Here is a 16477-nt window from a genome sequence, read left to right on the forward strand (position 1 = left end):
TTAGGAAACATACAGTATAAAAACGTGTGGGTTTCTGGCTAGGAAACAGAATTCTATAGATTTTTTGTTTGGGAAAAAGTGTCTATGGAAATTTTCCTTTTAAACAAGCAAAACCTTTGTCATGTTGAGAATGGCCAGTTAACTGTAGGGTTTTTTTTTTGTTTTTTTTTTTTAAATATAAGGCTTAGGATTTTCAAGGTTTCGTTATTTATGGACAGTTTTTTGAGTCATTAATATATCTGTATCAAAAAGCAATTATTTTAAATAAGCAGCATTAACACAAACAGCACCTCAACCTGTAGGAAAAAATACAGCCAAGACAAGCATCACACAATACAGGCTGTTTCTTTAAAAAAAAAAAAAAAAAAAGTTTACATTTCAACAAAGAACACTATACATTAAGTTACAATATATATAGATTTGTCTCTCTTTAAACTTTTTACAAACTGAAAGATTCTTCAGACCACACGATCAAGCTTCTGTCTTGACAGCACACAAAGGAAAAGACGACATTTCAACCTTGCTGGTTTCCGACCCTGAATAAGAACCATGGATCCATGTCTTTTAGGTGATTTTTCTGCATTTTAACCAAGAATTTTTGCATGCACACAGCCCTTCTTATGAAGCAGACCCATCACTCTTCGTGAGCAACTGACATAAGAAGAAAAGATTGGTGAAGAATTAGTTCATTTAAAACCCTGTGGAAGCTCAGAATTAGGAGGCTTGCAAAACAAGTGTTTTGAGCACACCTGAGTTAACTTTAGAAATGTTTCTAATGCCTATTGTGAGCTCATATCTAACTGTTTTACATGTAAACTCAAATTAAATGACTATGCAACACACTCAGAACAGCACCTGGCTCGATTATTCTTTCATTCACACTAGTTTAACACTGATGTAACTACAATGAAATCCATGTAGTTTATACATGTGCATAAGAGGAGAATCGGGCCTTTTATCTGTAACCTTCAATTGGAACCTAGCAAACCAAAATACCAATTTGAGTACAAGTGGGCCTATGTGGCCAGATCTCTTCAGCCTGTGTGAAACATAACACAAGTAACATAAACATAACTTTGTAAGAGGAAAGACTATGCGCTCTGCAAAGACAACAGTGACATAACCAGAGTATACATTTAAAGGAAAAAGAATTAGATTTTAAAGAATTTGAAGTTAATTTTGAAACTACAATGTGAGTATCAGCCACAGAAATATTTTAAATAAAATCAGTTATTTTACAATGTTCTATAAATAAAAAACAGGAGATATGGGATGGCAAAAACCAGAGATTAAAATTTTTACATTTATATGTAATTTCTTTCACTTCGTAACGGACCCCTTTAAATTTATCTCTATCTGCACTCTCTTGACAAAAAACTTCTTCTGGTTTGATTCTTTTCAGGGCACTGTGCAATTCAAGGTAGATTGAGAAAAGTCACTCCTTAGTCTGCTATTCAAAATGGCCTAAAGGACCATTTCCTTTAACAGCCTGTATTCACCAAGAGTAAAGTCTATATCCTTTGAATTTTCTCCTGTTTAGTGTAGAATCAGATCATGTGTTATATTAGGAGGAATAGTAACTGGTAAAAGAATAGTCATTCCTCAGCATTGTCACTGGGGAAATAAGCAACAAATGATGGGTATTTAATCAATGCAAAATTTTTGCCTTAGATTTTTACACTAATCAGGAATCTAGAATTCATTTAAACCTGTCACTGGTAATTTTTTAATAATAATTTACTGTTCTGAATCAAGATTTTGATGTCAATATCACAGAATACCGAGGAGGGTAATTTATCCTGGAATGTATCAACTAAAATTGTAAGAGTAGCAGGAAAAGGTAAATGATATTCAACAGTAGCTAAGTGGGAGGAAGAATCAACTTCTAACATACTGTTGACAGAATTTTAAAGAAAAAGATAATAATCTGTATGCTATGCACTCCAGAGCTATAAATGAAGCAGGACAAAACATCCATTCTAGATGAGATGCCACAATTTTAACGGAAATATAAAATGCACAGCAAAATATCACTGAATTTACCTACACAGAAATGTATAAGGCATATCACAAAAGAAATTAGTTTAAATGCAATCTATGAGACTCCACACAAATGGAGATTCTATAACTGCCCACATGAAGTAATGTTGGCTCTCACTTAAAAAGAGCAGTCCCTGTTGGAACGTTCCATTTAAACCACAAAAATTAGATTTTAACAATGTTAACAGTATTAGCAATACTCTCTGGAGTAAAGATTTTTAGAGGTAAAACCTTAACTGATGCAGCATGTAAAGATATCTGGAGATCCTCAGCACAATAGGAGATTTCAAGGATCGTTAGCTTTAAATGCACAAAAGTAAGGAATTTAAATATTCGAAAACTGAAATAATCTTGAAGACATTTGTGCATACTTTGAACGCACACTAATATCCATATGAACCGTTTTTATCCTTTATATGCACAAATAATATTTGTAATCCTTTTTCCTTTGCAAATCTGTAAGTAAAACCATAGCCAAATTGATCTTACAAGTTATATAAACAAGAGCGAATTGTTATGGCTGAGTTATCAATCCCTGGAAACAGTGGTTAATAATGGATATGCTTGTAGAGCTGAACCTATAATGGTTCTGAACGCTGCTATAACCAACATCTGAAGCAAACCAACTGTTATTTAATTTGGTAGTTATGTTGTATCAGTTTTATTTCCTTTATTGCTTAAAACTGATTGAAAAATATTTGTAAGTATGAGTCATCACTACGAATTCTGGCCTGGCACATAAAATATAACTCAGTTCTTGCTGCTTGTTACAGACTTGACTTTGATGATGCAGGAAAAGAATATTCCTCTAGCATTAATTCAATTAGCTCCTGAAACGCAACTGACAAGAAACAACACAGACTCTTGTTCAGTCCTAACAGCTGTCTTAGGCAAAACTTGAGACCCATTGATTTTCTGACCACCACAAAGACAGCTCTTCTGTATATTATTTGTTTTTCTACTGCTTATCTCAGCACAGCAGATGGCTTACAGATTTGGAATATTGTTTTTAATCATGGTATCACTAATACCGTCACCATGACCATCAGCATATTAAATCATAGGCCTATCTGAATGTAAATGATAAGTAGGCTAAAAATACTACTACCAATCTTTCCACAGGAGATGCAACTACTTCATTTACTCATTATGACCAGCTGGCTACTGCCCTTTCAGAATAAAGGCTGCAGGTTGAGAAAGTAAACCCCATGATAAAGCCAGAATGTTAAATGCATCAAAACATAATCCTCTTCCACTTTGTAATCCATCTACTCCTGTTCATCACTCAGTTTTATTTTCACCTGGCAATTTCACCTTTCCATCACTAACATTCCTATCAGATGCAGTCCACATTTTTTGTGCATCCATTGCCCTTGGCACTTTTAAAGTTCTGCATCTTGATTTCAAAGGAGCTTATTTTTCTCTCAAAATGACTGCCATTGTTGATGCATTTAAGGGCAGATTCCGTTCTCTTCGGAGTAGCAGAATAGGTGAGGGTTTCAAAGAGATTGTGAGAGTAGCATTCTGATTCATATTACAAAACCTAGGGATTTAATTTTGGAAGACCTATTGAAATACTGTGCAAAATAGACCATCTGGATAGTATCTGAATTACTCAAAACTTGGAAGGGAAGAAGGAGGAGGTGTTCCACATGGGAACTGAATGACCTGGAATTGGCAGTGAACCGTATCAGCTGTAAATCAAAGCAGCTGTCTGTCAGAACTAGTGTATGGTGCCTATACTGACTGTCAAAATGCCATTTTGAAGAATGGCATTGTTTGGAGAATATCCGCCTTCTTTTCCAAGACATTTTAGAGTCCTCTGAGTTGCAAATCCTTAATGCCTTCATGGATTTAAATAGTGGCAGAGTTCTGGCTGTCTCTGATTCTATCTGCCTCCACAGACAATGCTTGTTCTCTGGGTTCTTGTTTAACTTGGCCCACACAAATGGTACCCTCTGGATTTTCTTCAACTTTAAAAGCAAAACACAAAACATAACATTAAGGTCAAAACTCCATCAATAACACTTAGCTCTTAAGAACTGTATACAATCAGAAGCAAAAAATGACTGTAGCTTCAGAAAACATATGATGATTTAGGCTAGCATATGGAGCATTTGAGAGATCAGCATTTCAGTAGCTTAACAAAGTCATACACTTGCTATGGTAAAAGATGAAGCAAGCAGAATTGAATTTGCTGAAATAATAAACTTCTGAACAAAAATCTGAAATATTTTTATGCACAAAAAGAAAAAAATGGACTAGAATCTATAAAGTTACTTTCTCTAAGGAGTTTTTATTTTTTTAACAGTATGAGGAGTCCATTCTTCAGGAATGAATCTTAGGTGTCTCTTATAAATATACTGAGTCAAATTCAGCTCCGATGTAAGTAAGTACTATCCTACTGAAGATGTGGGAGCTGTATGCAAGTACACCAAGACTGAATTTGGTCCGTCCACTTAAATACACAAACTTGTCATCTTAAACAACTACTTTTGGGAAGAGGGTGTCAATGAACAATTGTGGGTATAAAAGAGAAAGATTACAATAGAAAAGTTGTTTTAAATAATAGCTTAGAACTTCATCCCCAGTACACAGAAATGACTACACTGGACAGAAATGACCATGCTGGACAGGTTACATATTTTCATCAGCCAAGCTACTCTAGTATTTAACTACCAGTCAGATAAGAAAGAGAAGCTGGATTGTAAGGAATGATTTTAACTGACTCGTCCTGAATGTGTATCTGGGATTACTATCTCAGAATCCACAAAGTCCAGCACAAAAAAGTTGATTTGTTCCTGTAAATTATCTCAATTTGGGCCTGCCCAATAGCACTGGACTAATTGGAGAAAATTCTGGATCTCTCTCTAGATTGTCTCCTGGCTTCTCACTCTCCAGGATTCTGCAACAGGATTATTTGGCCCCTTAAGAAGGCGAAGTATCTGGTGTTGTTTAGAAACATCTCCCAACAATTAAAGAGTGGCACTGTTCTGTGTGGAAGGGAGTCCCACACACTTTCCAGGCCAAGAAGGATGGTGACTATGAAGTGATTGGGGTGTACAGCACAAATAAAATGGAGGTACCCTCAAGGGATGTGTAGAGGCATCCAGGAAGATATAGAAGAGCTACATTTTGTTGTTAAATTGTCTCATTTCTATAATTTTACTCCCCTTTGTTCTTTTTGTGTTTTGTATAAAATATTTATTTAAAATGTACATAACTTTGCACCAATACTTTGCTTTTATGTATTTTGCTTTCTACCTTGAAAGGCCACACAGAATGACTGAAGAGACATTTTTGATGACCTCTCTGGAATCCTTATACCAACAATAAAAACAGAATTTTGAGGACAACAGTCAAGGTCAATTATAAGAATTTGGAATAGCTTCAAAAACAACATTCCAGTGCAACAGACTGAAAGTCTGAGGCAATTTTAGATACATTTAAACATTGACATTTTGGTTGACTTAAATTAGAAATAGACGATACAATTAGTAAATGCTCCCTTGCATAATTTTGATGTTAATTTCAGTATATTCAATGCTTTTCCTACATTTTGAATTCTCAAAGTATTGCAGGATTTAGTACTGAGAAAACATAAATGCACTTAAAAAGTTGTCAGTGAGGAAGCTGGATGGAGCTTGGCAGATGGTTAGGAGAGAGTTGTGGCTTTGGGCACTTGCAAAGATAGGGGAGGCAACTTGGGATTGTAGGATAAGCACATTATTAGCTGAATATTTCTGCTAAACTGCTCAGAAGTCACATTTCAGAATTCTCAGACACTGAGAAAAATGGGCCTATTTGCAGTTATTTCTGGCTGTCTGTAGAGTCAGGAAGACAAGATTGCTTCAGTCTACATGTGGTCCACATTTGGAGGGTTTATTTCACAATCATTAGGGCTCAACATTTTGGGTTTTTTAAATGAAAGTTTAGATTCTGGAGCACAATTTATTAGCAGATGATGTATTCTGTACCAAATTCTATGGCACAGATTCACAGAATATAAGGACATGATGATAAGGGCTTTCAAGGGCTCTCTATTCTATGAAAAGAGAACATTTTTGTTTGGCTTTACTATGATTTTTTTAATGCATTTTTCTGATAAATGTTTAAAACTCCAAGAAATTATATAATTTAAAAAGTTGCAACTGATCACCTCTGCACTCCATTAGGAGAAACCAGAAGAAAAATGAGACCTCCCAGAAGACAGTTTGAGTCAGACTTAGAAACTAGAGGGGGGAGGGGAGAAGAATCACACAACATTTTCAAGTTGTTTATGTTTTGCAGAGTTTAAATGCATTTAAAACAAACAAACCAACCAACAAACCAGCTCTCCTAATAAAATGTTCTTGTTGAAACTGTTAGTTTACCAAAACATACAGGGCTATTGTTAAACAAAAATATTTTATTTACCACAAGAACTTGTTTTTAGTAAACTAACATGTTTTGTTTAGTAAAAAGCAGTTTTCAGTAAATGAAAAAAAATGATGAAGTTTGAGTAAAAAGTCATGAAAAATTCCACAAACTGAAGTTTTTAGAAGTTCAACAGTTTTTGACACAAACAAGTTTTTTTAAAAAGGCCGTTTTCAGCAAAAAAAACTTTGAAAAATTTCCATTAGCTGTTTTAGAAACTAAGTGGGATCTGTTCATTCAGTTATTCAAAAGAGTATCCTGGTGATGACGGATTTCCCACGGCACCCCAGAACGCAAATGACTAAGAAAATTAATTCTCAATTTGTGCATTTAAATATGTAGGCAGATTTAAACTTACTAAGAGCTGGATGGTTGTCTACAATCCGTATTGGAATGGTCTGGACGTCTCCCAAAAGAAACTGATGGATCCCTCCCTCCAGGCTTCCTGTATCCTCTACACCTCCAACAGTTACCAGCTGGCCCATAGTGACCAGATTTTGATCTGATATAGGCAGATTTCCAATAGCGGAGGCAGCATTGTTGCTCTGGGTTAGACTGGCACCTGTGTGAAGGTTGTGTCCCTGACTGAGTACTAGAGAGCGGTTGGTTATCACACTCCCTATGGAATCCAGAAGACTTGCAGGTTTGGGAGAAGAATGGTTATTTACTGCTATCAGGGCTGTTGCTCCATCCACAGAGGTGAATGTTGGCTGCAGCTGTAATCCCTGTGAAACAGAAGACAGTAAAGTCAATATCACAGTGTTTCTACATCAATCAATACCATAGTGTGAAGAGTTTGTGACCCTCAGGGCTCTGCTTTGGGGCACCTGAGGTGACGTGACAAACAGAAATTTGCATTTGATTATGAATGAAGGCTGGATTCCCCAATAGTGCTTTTTCCCCAGAGGAAAGTGGGTGTGAAGAGCAAAGGAGTCTGTCTCTGAGCAGCTGCTCCTTTAAGAGGAGAGAGCAGGCAGTGAAAGAGCAGAGGACTGGTGCCATGTGGTCTTCAAAGGAGGAGGACAGGGGAAAGCAAGCAAAACAGCAGCTACTGCAGGAGAAGGTGGGGTATCCAGGACAGAGAGCAGAGGGAAGACGGGCAGTGATAGCAAGGGACCACAAATAGAGATGGGGGTCAAGAGCAGTTGATTTTAAGGGTGTCATGCTCCTATGGTAATTCCATGTAGGAGCATCATGGGCCCTCAATAACTGACTTCAGTTGATTTTGGGGGAGGAGAGAATTGGTTCTGGTCAGATAAGAGGAAATAAACCAGAAAAGAGGAATTATTGAGGTATGGGTAGGGGGGATGTGCCTGAGGAACATGGTTTGGAGAAGGAGGGAAAGATCTGCAGTTCCGAGTTTTTGTGGAGAAAACAATGGTTTGAGTTCCCGGGGGCTGGTTGGAGTAGGACAAGACTGAGGTTCTTAGAGAAGGAAACCTACGATTTCTAGGTCTGAGTTGGGAGCTGCTTTTTGGTTACCAATACAATTTTACAAGTGAGAGAGAAGAGAAATAAATGGAACTCTTACACTGCCATTCCCTCACAATGGTGGCCTCTCCCCATTATAAAGTAACATTTTTGGCCCTCACGAAAACGGCTGGACACCACTAGTGTAAGAGGAGTGGCTGTGGGGTTGGCTCACTGACTGCATCTATCCTAACTCGTCTATATGACAATCTCTGGATTTAACAGTGCTCACAGGATAGCAGTAGGATCACTTACACGCCAAGTAAAAGCCAAAATATGTAAAAATACACAAAAGTTGCTGCAGAGGGGGCTGACAGCTACTTCAGTTCTGGCTTTCCTAGCAAAAATTTGGGGGGCATGGATCAGTGTTCACGCTGCAATCCCTGTCAGTACCCAAGTCGGGGAAGCTAATGATCCAACTAGTGGATCACATTTGGTGATGAATCTTGGTCACATGCCACCTGAGGCATGCCTCGCATATGCTAAGAGCAAAAGTTAATGTAGCGAGCGTATGGGATAGTTAGCGGAAAGGAAGCTTACAGTCCTCAACCTCTCCATCAGGATTCCCAGAACAGCATAGGTTGAAATTCTGGCCATCTTGGTGAAGGTGTTAAAGAACTTGACTACCTGAAGCTGTGCAAATATCTTGGGCTGGAGTGACGAGAGCGAGGACAACAGCTGAGCTGTCTCTGGAGGCAAGTTCTCCCCAGTCTGACTGGATTCCACTTTGGTGATGATTGATTCTCCTGGTGAACTCCCTGCAGCACCACAGAGACCAAATGAACAGAGATTATGACAAAGATTTTGTTAGTTTATAGAGCTCTTAATACCTACCTGAACCTCATGAACAAAAGCTCAAATACATTATATCACAACACCGAAACATACAAAAACATTTACATTTGCATATAAATAGTCTGTAAACTTAAATGCCAAAGGAAGGAGAATAGGTTGGACGTGAGAAAAAGTAAATACAGGGGTATATAAAGTTAGAGAGTTTACATTTTAAAGAGACAGGGAAATTATGAAGGGAAATAAAGCAACTGCTCCCTAGCATTCCTGTTATAAATTCATGGGAATCTATAAGCAAAAGAATTTCCATCAAAGCAGCAAGCAAACTGTTTGAACATACATACATCCTAGATAAAGCATAGGGAATAGGAGGAAAGACAAAATTAACTATGAATGACATGGTTCTTCAATAAAGCCTTATGCTAGAAATCCTTTAGGTTTCTTTCCACTGTTCGTGGAAGTGGGGTAACTTCAATACAGGTAACTATTTTTCAAAGCCCTTTTATATAGAAGTCCTTCTGGTTTCCAGACTATTGTATTTTCCCATGCAAACCTCTATTTTATGGAAGTTTCAGTTGCTCCTGAAACTTTATAAAATCAAGATTTGCCTAAATGGTTTCCCAAAAAAACCTCCATTGGCTCATCATATATTCAGTCCCTGTGAGACCCAAAATATTTGCAATTAATGATTCAAGTCTCAGATAGATAATCAGTTGTGCTGGCCCCAGTGTCCTCTTGCTTTCTTGCAATTTTACCTTTGAAATCGGCAGATGATTTTTTTTCAGCAAGAAATCACATATTTCCAGCAACGTGAGAAGTGGAGAAGTCCTTCAGCATACACTGAGTCCCAAACTCTAGCTGCTTATGAAATAATCGCTGATTCTCTTTGAATACAATTATCTTAATATAGTGCAGTTGGTACAGTAATACTGTGGTTCTTGTTAATATTATATAATAAATCCTTGTGTACAAGAGAGAAGGGCTATTGCCTGATGTCCTATACGATACTATTGCAGCACATGTAAGAATGTTCCAGCTTCCTAGTCAGTGTATTAAATACATCACATGGATCTGTTCTGTAAATGTTTATTAATTCCATATGTATATGGAACATATATCACAACAGATATGAAAGAAAACCAAGGGAACTGATAAAGACCTATAAAGCCAGATAATTACAGGGATTCCATGCTTATGAGAGGATAGGAGAAAGGCTGAAGGAGACATACATTGAAAGAAATGGATTTCTCCACAGTAAGCAAGCAACCCAGTTTTCCCCAGGTTGTTGCTTGATCATTTGAAGGAACAATTCTATATTGGCACAAATTGCAATAAAAGAAAAACTTATACACAAAGGAGACTGCTTGGACAGTCAATGTCTTTTACCCTTGCTACTTGTGCTTGAACAGAAGCTGGTATCCTCAAAGTCCAGCTTTTCTTTTTACACAGTCTTGCAATGAAGTTATCCTGTTTGTGACATCATATTCAGTTTCGGCAGAAATGAATGTGATGTCATAACGCAAATAGATATATCTGGGAAGGAGGATGCCAGCTAACTACAGACAACTACAGCACCACCAGAGGAGATGGGAGAACTGGCTGCTCTGCAAAGGAGGAGATTGGCTGCTATCCATCAAGACCAAGAACTGGTATGCTGTCCTGGCAGCGGCAGGTGACAAGCAGATCCCCATAGCTGAGGAGGAGCAGCTATTCACTCCCCCTAGGCTAGGAGATGCATTGCCACTGCACCTATGAGGAGACGACATAGGGTGCTGGTAGTCAGGGACTCCCTGCTGAGGGAAACAGAGACATCCATTTGCCAACCTGACATTATGTCCTGAGGGTTGTGCTGCCCGCCTGGAGCCTGCACCTGAGACATTATGGACAGAACGACGATGCTCATCCGACCCTCTGATCACTATCCTTTGATGGTCATCCATGTGGCCACTAATGATACTGCCAGGTCTGACCCTGAGCAGATCAGCTGTGTGATTAGAGGGCTCTGGGAGCGAGGGTGAAGGAGTCAGAGGCACAGGTTGTGTTCTCATCTATCCTTCCAGTTGAGGGTTAGTGCCCAGGCAGGGACACATGCATCCTGTAGATGAATACGTGGCTGCACAGATGGTGTCGATGGGAGGGCTTCGACTTTTTTGACCATGGGATGCGATTCCAGAAAGGTCTGCTGGGAAGAGATGGGGTCTACCTAACCAAAAAGGGGAAGAGCACTTTCGTGCACTGACTTGACAACCAAGTGAGGAGGGCTTCAAACTAGGTTTAATGACAGCAGGTGACAAAAGCTCAGGTAAGTATTAAAAAAAGTGACCTTAACAGATGGTTAGGTGTTGAGGGAAGGATGTGGAAAATTACAAAAGGGTCAAAGGAGTAACAAGAAGGAAATCAGGGGGGAATCTGATCAATATTTTAGATGTCTGCACACAAACAAAAAGAGTATGGGGAATAAACAGGAAGAGCTGGAAGTATTAGTACATAAGCTAAATTATTAGTCAATTGGCATCACAGAGACCTGGCGGGATAATGACTAGAATATTGGTATAGAAGGGCATAGCTTGTTCAGAAAGGACAGGGAGGGGGAAAAGGGAGGAGGGGTTGCACCGTACATAAAGGATACATACACTTGTGCTAAGGTCCAGAAGGAGGTGCAAGACAGACCAGTTGAGAGTCTTCGGGTAAAAATAAAAGGATTAAAAAAATAGGAATTATGTCATGGTGGGGGTCTACTATATGCTACTAAATCAGGAAGAAGAGGTGGATGAGGCATTTCTAAGACAAACAACAGAAATAGCCAAAACACAGGACCAGGTAGTAATGGGACACTAACTAGTCTATTAATGGGAAAGTAATACAGCAAAACACAAAATTTCCAATGAATTCTTGGAATGTATCAGGGACTATTTTTTATTCAAGAAAGTGGAGGAAGAAATTGGAGGACAGCCATTTTAGACTGTCATTTAAGGCAGCTTCAGGGTCCATCCACCAGGCTTGGGACTGGGAGCTGAGACGATGGAGCTAGCTGGGAGCTCCAGCCCCAAGGCAGAAAATGTCACGGATTCTGTGACATAATCATAGCCTTACTAAAAACTGCTGACATCAAGAAAGCTGAGGTGCTTAATGCCTATTTTGCTTCAGTCTTCACTAAAAAGGTGACCTCCAGATACTTTACACAATTAATATTAGCAAGCAGGGGGAAGGAATGCAAGCCAAAATAAGACTATTTAGATAAATTAGATGTATTCAAGTCATCAGGGCCTGATGAAATTCATCCTAGAGTACTTAAGGAACTAGCTGAAGCATTCTCGGAGCCATTAGCAATTATCCTGGAGAACTTCTGGAGGACAGGAGAGGTCCCAGAAGACTGAAGAAGGGCAAACATACTACCTATTTTTGAAAAGGGGAACAAGGAGGACATTGAGAATTATAGACCAGTCAGCCTAACTTCAACACCTGGAAAGATACCGGAGCAAATTATTAAACAATCAATTTGTAAGCACTTGGAGGATAATAGTGTTATAAGGAATAGTCAGTATAGATCTGTCAAAAACAAATCAGGCCAACCAATTTAATTTCCTTCTTTGATAGGATTACTTACTTTGTGGATGGGGGGAAGCAGTAAACGTGATATACCTTAATTTTGACACAGCTCTGCATGACATTCTCATACACAAACTAGGGAAATGTGGTCTAGATGAAATTACTATAAAATAGATGCACAAATGGGTGAAAGAACTTACTCAAAGAGCCATTATGGTGTCAAATTAGGAGGGCATATCTAGTGGGGTCTTGCAAAGGGTCAGTCCTGGGTCCAGTACTATTCAATATTTTCATTAATGACTTAGATAATAGAGTAGAGAATATGCTGATAAAAGTCTGCAGATGACTCTAGGCTGGGAGGGGTTGCAAGCACTTTGGAGAACAGGTTTAAAATTCAAAATGACCTTGACGAATTAAGAGAATTGGTCTGAATTCAAGAAAATAAAATTTGATAAAGACAAGTGCAAAGTACTTCACTTAGGATGGAAAAATCAAATGCACAATGCAGAATACTAATAATAATAAAGGAACTGGGGGAATGAGTCATCAATGTGCTGCAGCTGCAAAAAAGGCGACTATGATTCTGGGGTGTAATAACAGGAGTGTTTTGTGTATGATACTGGAGGTAATTGTCTCACTTTACTTGGCACTGGTGAGGCCCCAGCTGGAGTACTGTATCCAATTCTGGGCATTATAATTTAGAACAAATGTGGACAAGTTGGAAAGAGTCCAGGGGAGAGCAACGAAAATGATAAAAGGTTTAGAAAACCTGATCTATGAGGAAAGGTTAACAAAATGGGGCATGTTAAGTCTTGAGAAAAGAAGACTGAGAGGGAACCTGATAACAGTTTTCAAATATGCTAAGGGTTGTTACAGAGAGGATGGTGAACAATTGTTCTCCATGTTCACTGAAGGTAGGACAAGTAGTAATGAGCTTAATCTTCAGCAAGGGAGATTTAGGTTAGACATAAGCAAAATCTTTCTAACTATAAGGATAGTTAAGCTCTGGAATAGGCTTCCACGGGAGGTTGTGGTCGCCATCATTGGAAGTTTTTAAAAATAAGCTGGACAAACACCTGTCAGGGTTGTTCTAAGTTTACTTGGTCCTGCCACAGCACAAGGGACTGGACTTGATTATTTATCAAGGTCCCTTCCAGCCAAACATTTCTATGATTAACACATCCTTAAAGGATCAAATAGAAGACAAATCAGGCTGGAAAAGACCAACTAACTATACCCAATGGAGCCATGCATTCAGTTTCTGCAGAAGTCTCTCTGAATTCAGGTAGAATACAGAATCTCACTGGATGCTTACATATTTAATGGGCTCATTTGTCTTGGAGAGCCATCTGTGGAGCCAAAATAAAACAAGATTTGATTTTCCTTCATTACTGCCGGCATCCAGGAACCAAATACTATAAGCCCACCCATTCTCACATTCTCGCTTCTAAATGGCTTCTGGAGGCACAGATACCTGGTGTGTCCACCCAAAATACACAAATACCTCCAGCCACTACTTGTTTTGAGGATAAAGGTGAATGCTATGAATCAGGTGGCTCTGTAAGATCCCCCTTTCTCTAACACGCGAACCTTCCTCAGACAAGGGACACTGTTCAAATTATGAAGCCTTAAAAATTGACCTCCTGTATTCTGACAGTTGCCCATACTGAAATTCTTACCTTAAGAGTTCCAAGCATGAGGGGTGTTTTTCAGTTCAAAGCAATCCATTGCAGCAGCAGCTAAAATAGAAGTTAAAAACAAAGGCCCAGCTTAGTGTGCAACTCACTGTAAATATACTGGTCTGCACAGAGCTTCGCATCATGAATCAGGTGCACCAGGTTATTTATGAAGATTCACACATCAAGCCAAACATTTGTTTTTGTATTTTTCCTGCTACAACAAGGGTAAGAATCAGAGGGGGTGTGTGTGTGTGTGTGTGTGTGTGTGTGTGTGTGTGTGTGTGTGTGTGTGTGTGTGTGTGTGTGTGTGTGTGTGTGTGTGTGTGTGTGTGTCCGTTTTTTCGAGAAAATGCCCTGGCCTTCAAATGAGAGTCTTGAATGTTGTTGCAGTTCGGGAGTAGGCGAAACTGACCAGATATCTCACGGCATTGTGACTCTGATGCAATGGTCAGCCGCCGATCCGCAGCACGAGGAGGCCTGTAGAGGTTGGAGATCTTTCCCCTCCTCGAGCAGGGTCTGGAACTCTGGCGCCGATCCAGTGGACCAGTTTGTGAAATTGCCCATGGATTGACAGTTTAAATTATATCTACTGAGTAAGGCCTGCTTGGTAGCGAACACACAACTGTAAGACCCTTGCAAGAGTATAACTTGTCACCAGTAGATCTGCGCTGCCCTCCGCAATTTGGGCGGGGCTTGCTGCCACGTGCTTCCCCTCGTTCACAGGACTCACGACCAGAGGTGGGGGGGGGGGGGGGGGGGGGGGGGGGGGGGGGGGGGGGGGGGGGGGAGCATGAAGAGATGGGTGTAAGGTATTTACCCTATGATGGACATACTTCTCTCCCACGCATCTGGCTTGGAGGATGGACGCGAATTGCAGATCGCAGTCGCTTTAGCCTGGATGGAGCGGAAAACGGCAGGCTACACGCTCGGCGGCACATCGGAAGAATGAATGCCACACCGGTCCCACCTGGGACTCTCCTCACGAGGTGATGCTCAGCGCAACCACGGCGGACGCGGTCGGTGGGCTCGAAGTTGATGGGTGGCCGAGGTTGATGGTACCACTACCGTCATCGTGGGAGAACCGAGCAGACCAGGGAACAAATGGCATGCCGTACTCCTTTGTCAAGGGGCATTTCTGCTGCGCCTCGATAGCTGGTTGCGCATAAACTGTGAATCTGCTGGGGGAGGGACCTATGTGCCTTGGTGACCGACGGCTGAAAGCGTCTGACCGTGACGTTGTCGTTGGATCGCCCGGCTTGGTGTAGGCCCAGGTATCCAGAACAGGACACGCGCGTGGTTATTCCATTCCTGATTCAGGGAGGTCACGGGCTGGTGGTAAATCCCTTTACAGGCGTGTCTGGCGGGACGACACCGAAGGACGCTCGAGGCCAGGGCGAGCGGATAGCCGGTGGTGGGTAACCGACGCACGCCGTGCCGGAGAGCAGTACGCGGATCCATACCGGTGCCGAGACCTGACCGGGACTCTTGCCAGCGTGGCTGGGAGTCGACCCGGGACCGAGAGAATTGACGGGGCGACTCCGCCGGGAACGTGCCGGGAGCCAACTGCTTGATAGTACCGGTCGGAGAACGCACCTGACCGTGCCGCGAGTACGCCGGCACGGAGGGGATCGTAGGATCGCAAGCGGTCGTATGTTGATCAGCGATACAGCGGAGCGGACGGATTCTAGACCGGACTAACGGTGCTGTCGTCCCTCCGATGGCTGGCCTTGGATCATCGCCGTGCTTCCGTGAAAAAAGGACCTTGCACTGTGGTGCGGGTGGTTGAGCGGTAGGCTCTGTTAAGCGCAATCAATTCCCTCGCCGTGTGGAAGTCTCCGCGTGGTGGGAACGACAAGCTCAACCAAGCATACGCCGGAGGTGTCTTCCCGGCGACGGCTCTTGCTGGCGGGAGCGACGGTGGGAATCACCGGGCCGCGTAGTCGCTGGGTGCCAGACGGGCTCGGTCTTCTGCTCATGACGAGTGCGGACGACGCAGCGCAAGGAGCCTTGGCTTCTTGCGCTTCGGGACAGGAGGGGCCGGCACTTTGCGCCGGAGACTGTTGGTGCCGTGTGTTCTGGCGGTACGCGTTTTCAGGCTGCGATGGAGCATTCTGTCGTCGCGACTGCCGGTGACTCGTGCCGGAGCTGCCGGGGTCAGGCCGGCCTCCTTAGGAGCTGCTTCAAGACGAGTCCCGCTCTCTTTTAGTCGTGGCTGAAGCTTACAACTGGCACTGTCTAAGGGGTGGATTCCCCAGGCACTCAGCAGCGATCATCGGGGCTCCGTAGGCACGGCCAGACGACAGGCCACCACTGTTTTGAGACACGCGGAAGAGCCAGCTGAGCCCGGGCCCGGAGGTGAGAGATTGAACTCGCCTCTAACTAAACAAACTATACAACAATACTATAACTCAACACTAACACTCTAAAACCTAGAACTATGAACTTAGAAAACAAAAAAGGTAGAGCTGGGGAAGTGGAGGTCATCTAGCCGCACTCCATGTTCCAATGACCGACACGGCGGGTAAGAGGAA

The 16477-nt window shown here is 41.5% G+C and overlaps 1 protein-coding gene across 4 annotated transcripts in view; it reads right to left on the reverse strand.

Annotated features, from left to right (window-relative positions):
- Positions 1-360: 360 nt before the first annotated feature.
- The window catches only part of CARF (calcium responsive transcription factor), a 61495-nt gene continuing 45378 nt past the window's right edge, over positions 361-16477 (reverse strand). The window contains exons 12-14 of one of the 4 annotated variants that reach the window (XM_075069996.1): positions 8554-8684; positions 6815-7181; positions 361-4013 (exon numbers count right to left, since the gene is read on the reverse strand). In XM_075069996.1, the coding sequence (XP_074926097.1) occupies positions 3895-4013; positions 6815-7181; positions 8554-8684 (617 nt within the window). In that variant the 3' untranslated portion in view covers positions 361-3894. Of the gene's footprint in view, positions 4014-6814; positions 7182-8553; positions 8685-13582; positions 13617-13946; positions 14007-16477 lie in introns of those variants that run through there. The other 3 variants (XM_032775347.2, XM_032775349.2, XM_032775348.2) reach the window with 3 other exon arrangements.

This window comes from Chelonoidis abingdonii, chromosome 10 (genome assembly GCF_003597395.2).
Source record: "Chelonoidis abingdonii isolate Lonesome George chromosome 10, CheloAbing_2.0, whole genome shotgun sequence".
Classification (NCBI taxonomy): domain Eukaryota; kingdom Metazoa; phylum Chordata; order Testudines; family Testudinidae; genus Chelonoidis; species Chelonoidis abingdonii.